Below are 8,508 nucleotides of genomic sequence, written 5' to 3'. Positions count from 1 at the left end.
CCATGAAGTGAAAAAATAAAATAAAAATTATTGACTGAATTAAAATATAAAGGCATTTTAATTCGGTTTCAAAATATAAGGATTCGGTTGTTATCATGACAAAGTATAGGGATCTAATTGTAATTTAAACCTCATCTTTCATCTTCTTTTGGAAAGCAAAATGCAAAAAATAAAACGTACTCAACTGCAGTCCGGTCATCCATTCAAATTAATTACTGAGCTGCAAACCCACCAACACAACCATTCTGAATAAGGAAATCAATTTAGATTAAATGTAAAATTGAGCTGAGTTTGAGGATTAACTGAAAGCGAAAATTAGACAAAATACTGTAAAGCTACCCCTTCAACATACAAGTCGAGAAAATCCATGCAGCAGTCAGTAAGCCCAGCAAAACAGCACACACTATCAAACTCCACTACAGATATTAGAAGAGAAATACATGAAGTCATCAATTTACTCCACAAGTTCATTTCATTCACCTACATTAAAAAACCCAAACTTTCATACCAAAATACTCATCAACGGACCAAGGTCCTAGTACCGATCATAGCGCCTGCTGATGAATAAATAATATAAAGGTTAGTAATGCGTTAGAAAAATGAACAATTCTTCAAAACTACACTTGAAAACTAAGCAACATAGACCGCAGAATAAATTATATCAATAATGTTACGACAAACTACCATTTTTAATTGGATGATTAAAACCTGTTCATTTGTAGTGTATAATATTCTTAATTACCATCATGATTTAAAAAATGCTAACAAATTTAGTAGAAACAACAGCATAAGAAAGGTTCTGACTTCTGAGATGCAGGGAAATAAAAGGGCTTTAGGAACAAACTTGAGCTTCACTTGATAAAATGCCACTCATCTATTTTATAGGAGACAAATGTATATTTAATTAACATTGTCCAAAAAACCAAATAAATAAATAAATGTCATGTTCTAACTTCACAACACAAATGCATAACAATTTCATGCGTCACAATTGGCTAAAAGTCTAAAACTTCAATGTGATTATTCACATATTTATAAACATAAAAACATCCTTGGTCATACGCAGACAAAAGTTAGAAATTAAAATAAAGTAAGGCCAGTGCTAAAAATAGTTGAAAGACTAATGAGCAGTAAGTACAAGGGTGAAATAATACCTGTGACGATCATTATCCCTGGACTGTTCTCTAGACCGAGAGCGTGACCTATGGCGACTTCTTGAATCATAACTACGGGAGCGATCTGAATCTCTATCACGCTCCCGTTCATATCCACGATCTCGATCATAATGCCTGTCGTGATCTCTGCTCCTACGATCATAATCCCTCTCCCGGTCACGGCTATCTACTCGATCTCTATCCTTGCTTGATTCTCTGTCACGGTCTCTACTTCCCTCTTTTGATCTATAATAATACTAAATAGTGAGGGTGGGTATAGAAAATATAAGAAAGGTACAAATCCAAGCCCTCATGTACTGGATGGTTAAAAGAGAATAAACTCAAATAATAATACCTTCGATCATCATATCGATCACCTCTGCGGAGCTTGTTTCTCTCTTCCTGACAAATTTATTATAAAGAAAGAAATACTGAAGGCCATTCTTCAAATGATATGAAGTATCACTCCAGTTGAGATGAACAGTAGAATTCATAAAAGGCAATCAGAATAAGTTTTACAAAAGATGCATCATTAGCAAGCTCCACTTCATTTAACCTAATAGAATTTACCGCCTTGTTTAAAAGCAAAGCAGCTCAACACCACTGCAAATACCTCTATACAGCACCCAAACACACCCCCTTTCTCAACAATAAGACGTGCATGCAACAATTATACACATGCATGCGCAACAATTATAAATCTTGACAAATGGAAACTTACTGGTGCTTTAAAAAGCAATTTCCCTTAAAATACACCAAGAGGAGTTAAGTTAAATAGGACTTTCAGTAGTCTTCTATACATTCTCAATTTGCTATATTTTTCCAACTTAGCCACTAAATTGTGCAAGACTTGTAGAATCAGACATCTAGAAGAATCAGACATCTAGAAGAAATTTCAAATGCCAATAACAGATCGATATTGCCAGCCAAGGTCTAGAATTAATTCAACAAAATATATTCATGGCATTCTTTTGACTACAACACAACCTTAAAGGAAACCAACTCAACCTTAAAGTAAGGCAACTTGTATTTTAACAGTATGATTTGGACAGACCCTTAATTATTTCTAATCCCACACAAATTAGACTGCATATACTAGATGATCCTCCCCAACCCAAGCACAACTGGAAGCAGAAGTCCTTTTTAGTATTACAATAATTGACAGTTATCAGACTAGATACGATGCATGGTTAGTGTCACCAATATGCAGAAGACATTACAAAGATTTATTGGTGTTTCAAAGTCTAACATCTATCACATCTAAAAGGGGGGAAATTAATAAATTATTCTTCTCCGGGGTAAGAAAAACTCACAGATGCATACTAACTCAGAATCTCTATAGAAGAATGTGAAACATTATACCAGCACCTGAACCAACATATCCAGAAGACCAACTTAAGGACATCCCAAAGACAGGATAGGTAAAACAATAGAATTATCCCACTTAGCATAATCCATCAATTTGAGTTATTTCCTTAAAAAAAAATATATATATATATATATATATATATATATATATATATATATATATATATATATATATATATATATATATATATATAAAATCATTTATTAACTGATGGACAATGTGGAATCAAACAAAGATATGATGAATTTTGAGCATGTTTAGAATGTACTATGTTGCTTGTTTCTGCAATCCAGACTAAAACATTTTCTGACACCAGCCTAAGTTAGAAAATGAATCAGCTAAAAATATATGATAAAGCAACTTGATGTGCTTCCATACCTGAAGCTCTGTAAGTTTCTCACGGATTTGCATATAGCCTAGATGGAGCTTCCCTCCAAAATGGTCTGCTAAACGCCGATCACTGAAAATAGAAATAAAAATCAAAATGCTTTGGTGGACTCCAAAAAATATTACAGATAAGTATGTGTATGGTAAGTTGCCCCATAATTTTCTAACTATATTATGATCTGCAAGCATATAAAACAGAAAAAGACGCACATTCTTTAGCTGCAAAAGTTATCCTCGTAAAACTGGGCCCAAAAGCCTGCTGGTAACAAGGAGGTATAATAGTAGGGTCAAAAGCCGAACCTTGAAACCCTAAATACAAATTCATTTGTTTCCCTCGGGTAAGCTTAAAAGACTGTACATATTTGGAGAGAGAAGATCAAATTATACCTGTCGTAAACGCTCAAAAAAGCTCCACAAATGTCACAAACACGCAATTTCTGATCAGTCTGAAAAAGCATTAACAACAATAAGGATGGGTAGTCCATATAAATTAAGCATATAGGAGGAAAGACTGGAAATGAGTGACTGTGACTGGCCATCTCTATTTCAACCACACAATAGAATGTTGAACTTGAAGCACATAAATATTTAATTATGACTCAAGAATTATAATTACGTATTCTTAATTTCCTTTAAATTCAGCCCTAGAATGCTACCATAGATCTACAAATGTGATCCTCTCATCTATAGAATCAACATGTAAATGATTGAGAAGAAGAAATAAAAAATGTCTAAGATCATATTAATGCTCAAATTGATGATGCTGGTACTCCTAAATAGAAGCATATTTCCATTTAGAAGTGACAGAAGTGTATCTTGCATGAAACTTCTGATAGCTTTTGAGTGAAATAGTCAAATTATTTTGACTATTTTGAGAAGGCTAAAATAGTCTGATTATTTTGAGTGAAGAATATTTTAATGTGTAAAGTACTTGTTTTCCTATAGCACACTGGTTATTAAAAAAAAATTGGGAGAATTGCTTTGTGGTGTGATGCATGTACAATAAGATGTGATTCCTTGGAAGCACTTGATCTTTTTAAATAATTTCAATCTGAGATTTTTTGTTTTTTAATAATATCACAAAGAACCAACTAAAATAACAAGAAAATAGACTCACAATGCGGACATCAGCAGCAGTGTACTTGGAGGAATCCAGTGCAGGTTCTTGCCTCGCAGGAAGCTGAAGAAAATTAAGTAGAACTATTAAATAAGTTGTAAATAAACCAACTTTGGGGGAAATAGAAAGGGAAGGGGTTGGGCAACAAAAAGCAAACAGAGGAAGAAAATAAAAGCAGAAAAACAAAGAACGAAATCAAAATCATTGTAAGACAAGATCTTAAGAATCAGAAACCTTCTTAAGTGCCTCAGCCTCTTCCAAAGCTTTTTGAGCCTCATCTACCATTCCTTGCTCACCTGAAGCATGCACAGGGCCTTGAGAACTACACAAAAACAAATACTAGAAACAAAAATTGTAGAAGTAGAACTAGGTAAAACATAAAGCATAGATCATGCAAATCTACAAGATACAGAAGAACGAAAAATATTAAAAGCTTAATGTCCTGAAGTCCAATAAAGATTCCATAATTGACACAAATCAATCTATCACAAATATTATGTAACCTTTTGCAATCCATATCCCTGGCCATGTATCTCTAATAACATGGACAAATATAATTCACAAATCAATTCTTTCTGCATAAACATATAACTGGCCAACAGAAAACTAACAGTATATTACAACTGTGCCAAGAGAAAACTAAGCGTATAGTACAATTGTACAGAGCGCACAAGAAAGTTCTAGTTTAACATCTTAATCTAACAAGTATGTGCAAGCAGTCCCTTACCAAGATCCTCCGCCTTCTTCAGCTTCTCATTTATCATTTCTTGGGTACGAGGATCTGGAGCAGGCATAGGCAAGGGTGCCAATGGAGGTGGGTTTGGCAAGGGTTGAGGCAAAGACGCCCTATCTTTGTTGAAGGCTTCCAAAAGTAGTGCAGACTGTCAGAAATAATTGCACATTATTTAATATCACAGAATTTTTGTGAAAGGTAAAAAATGTAAATATACAAACAACACCAAAAAGAAAAAAAATTCAGTAATTTGCCACAAATTCCAAGCCTAATGAAGCCCCTTCATACCTGCTTCTCTGCTCTTTCACTTCTAAGTTTTTCCACCTCTTCCATAGCTTGAATCTTAAAATCTGTCTTGCCTTCAAGATCTGCAAAATTATACCAGCATTTATCTACTAATACAAGCACCTTACAAACCACTTAGATTTACTAGAATCACAGTAACTTAATGGCAAGAAACCTTTGAGCATCATTAGACATTCAAATGACTTGAAACCACCCAAATGCAAATGTATAAGAATATTACAAGAAAGACTATTATTGTATAATTGCCTGTATATCAGATAGCACATAATATTCTAAAGAATAGGTCATATTTTCCCACTTTCATATCATTTAGTTTATTTCAGCATTCATCAATCAATTCCCAAAAAGATGAGCCTCCCAAACAAGTAATGCGTTCAAAACCCTGATTTCCACAAACTCAAACCTCTTTCATGTAAAACTTGACTACATTCCGAGTTTTACAGAATTGTTACAATCATTATTTATTTACAGTTTAGACCACAGTAACAATTTTAAAAAATTACAGAAAAACATTTCATCAATACTGAGTCATAAACTACTTCCTGTATTTCTTACCATATTTATCAGCTTCTTTCAACTTCTCCTTGATCTGCTTTGATAACTCAATTATCTCTGGATTCTGCAATTTCAAGAAAGAATTCTTTCCAATTAAATAAAATTATCAAACATTTAAAAATTCAAACATACACTGAAAGCTCTAAAATCACCTGCGTAACCTCAGAGACTGATATTGCAATAGCAGCCTTTGCATCCTCAGCCTCAAGTCGCTTAAGAGCTCTGCTGATTTTTTTATCACACTCAACAATGAGCCGATCTATAACATCCTCCAACTCTCTGTCATAGTTATCAATACCTTTTGCCCTTGCCTCTCCATATCTATGTAAAGTTAAAGAACCACATAAAAAGGAAGGTATAAACTACCGCAACAAACCATTGGATGAAATTTGCTCCAGATGGGCATTGGTCTTTTAAATTGATCATAATTGAACGTAGAGAAACAGAGCATGCATGTGTGCTCTCACACACACATGTGAAAAGAGAGAGAGAGAGTATAAAAAATAACACAAAGCTAATAAAGGATACTCTTTCCTCAGCTGTAGTGAATGGACCTTAGGACACGGCCCCATATCCATTTTCTGAAACCAAAACACAACAAAAATAAAATTAAAAAAAAAAAAAAGCATACTCAGAATAAAAAATCAGAACCATCGTAATTATTAAAATAACAACAATCAGCACCGCTTATGTACTTCAAGCATAGAGCAAAATATCACTTCAATTAAATCTGACAGTCCTCTCTCTAGAAATTTCTGAACTCTCTCCCTAAAGTTTAAAAAAAAAAAAAAAAAAAAAAAAACTCAACTTAATTTTGAATAATAACTCATCATGCAAATGCCAAGGGGGGAAAATTTGCAGTCTCGGAAGGAAAATTTGCACTAACCGCGTGTAGAAAGTTACATAAATTTTTAACAACAGTATTCAATATATCCTTTCAAACTGAGACACTTGAGTTACTTTCTGACTGACGTTTAGTTTGGTTCAGCATATACTTATGCCATTATGCAGACATGCAACTCTACCTAGTTCGATCCCATCCAGGAATCTCTAACTAGAATTTCAAAAACTCACTAGCTCTCTGTTTGGTTGCCCAGAAAAGTGGGCTTAAAAAGAGCAATATCAAACAAATTCCGAGCATAACCCATTGCATTGCTCCGTTTTCTCATCAAACAAACACCCACCATCCTTCTCTACAGCAAATTGATCATACTGTGGCACTAGGGTTTCAATAAAAATAATATATATATGTAAATAAACAAGAATCATTGGGACAATTGATGAAACTGAAGTACCGTTAATTGGAAGAGTTCGTGGGGGCAAAGGCCAACCAAGTACATGCGACACACATCACGGTCGTAGTACTTGCGATTCACTTCCCTGACGTCACCGTTTCGATTCGCTCCCATGAGCACATCCAGCTGTTTCCTCATCGCGTCCATCTCTCCTGCCTCCCGATTTCTCTAGCTTCCCGAGCTCTAACTCTTCAACAGCACACACACACCCCTACTCTTCACCAAGGGTTTTATTCCAAGGTTTTTTTTGGGGACAAAAACTAAAAAACCCTTGGTGACTTAGCTAGATGACACTGTTAGCCCGTGTTTATATGCTTTCATATTAAACATATGGCTTATATATACTTATTTAGTATTGTTGATATTATGATATGATTATGTAATTTGCTGGTTACCTGCCCTAATGGACTAACTATTAATAATTTTTTTTATATTTTTTAATTTTAATATATAAAATTAATTCAATGTTTTAAATTTTTAATTAATTATTTTATATTACTTTTATTTTTTAAATTTTTTAATAAAAATTTTATAATAAAAATAATTAACATTTATTTATATATAATATCGACATAAATATATATAATTAATATATGTTAATATATTATTAATTATTTTATAATAATGACTATTTATTATAATAATAATAAGATAATTATTAATTAATTTGTAATTACATATAATAAAAAATGTTATATAGTTTAATATTTATTAATTACATAATAATTATTATAAAAAAAACATATTATATGAAAATTATAATTTTAATTTGTAATTTTTTTAATTTTAATATATAAAATAATATAATATTTTAAATTTTTTATTAATTATAAAAAAGAATGTCACACTATATTTTCCTATAGAAATACCTTTTTATTATATATATATATATATGAAATTTAATAATTATTAAATTAAATATTTATATTAAATTTTATAAAAAATTAATTGGAATATGTATAATGAAATTAATTTTATAATAATTTGCATTTTATTCAAAATAAATTATAATAATAATTTAAATTAATTATTTTATCAAAAGAAAATAAACAAAATTTATTTATAATTATGAGTATTTTTGTTAATTTATTATTCTCAAAATAATTAATAAATTGCTAGCAAATGTAATGAAAAATGAGAAATTTTTATTTTTCTATCACAAAGGGTATAGTTATTAAAAGTTTGATCATATATATAAATAAATTTAACAATTTTTATATTAAATGTTTGAATCAAAATATATTTTACTTATTTTATATGAATTTTATTATATATATTTAATTTAAATATTATTAGATTATTTTTATATATCTTCAAGTTTACAATAAATACAATTTATTATAAATAAATTTAATTATTATCCGAATTTAGAGCTTGCGCATTTTAAATTTAATAAAAAAGAAATCAAGGGTTGAAATATGATATTCTTGAAGGCTTAGACTCAAATAAATTTTAATTTCTTCTTTATAATAAAAAAATATCTTAAAATAATTTTAAGAAAAATGAATTTTATTATTGGGTAAATTTTGTCGAGAAATCGCAAATTCATAGGCCCAACTCAAACATTCCAACTTCACAAAACCCACCACCAC

The 8,508-nt window shown here is 31.2% G+C and overlaps 1 protein-coding gene across 3 annotated transcripts; it reads right to left on the bottom strand.

The window, feature by feature from the left end:
• Positions 1-243: 243 nt before the first annotated feature.
• Positions 244-7,236, bottom strand: LOC110639112 (uncharacterized). 3 transcript variants are annotated; one of them, XM_021789937.2, is made up of 13 exons: positions 6,917-7,234; positions 6,150-6,202; positions 5,774-5,942; positions 5,622-5,685; positions 5,049-5,128; positions 4,755-4,908; positions 4,262-4,323; positions 4,028-4,090; positions 3,298-3,356; positions 2,902-2,983; positions 1,510-1,556; positions 1,155-1,400; positions 244-554 (listed from the first exon to the last, which is right to left on the bottom strand). In XM_021789937.2, exons 1-13 carry the CDS (start codon positions 7,061-7,063, stop codon positions 536-538), a joined length of 1,245 nt encoding a protein of 414 aa, XP_021645629.2. In that variant the 5' UTR covers positions 7,064-7,234; the 3' UTR covers positions 244-535. The 3 variants fall into 3 exon arrangements, 2 of the variants coding, with proteins under 2 accessions (XP_021645629.2, XP_021645628.2); XM_021789936.2 differs by having other exon boundaries at positions 244-557; positions 6,917-7,233; XR_002491843.2 differs by lacking the exon at positions 244-554 and adding an exon at positions 2,468-2,522 and having other exon boundaries at positions 1,303-1,400; positions 6,917-7,236.
• Between the last annotated feature and the right edge of the window lie 1,272 nt (positions 7,237-8,508).

This window comes from Hevea brasiliensis, chromosome 10, assembly GCF_030052815.1.
Source record: "Hevea brasiliensis isolate MT/VB/25A 57/8 chromosome 10, ASM3005281v1, whole genome shotgun sequence".
NCBI lineage: Eukaryota > Viridiplantae > Streptophyta > Magnoliopsida > Malpighiales > Euphorbiaceae > Hevea > Hevea brasiliensis.
The sequence above is the reverse complement of the archived record's forward strand: the minus strand, read 5'-3'. Positions and strand labels throughout refer to the sequence as shown.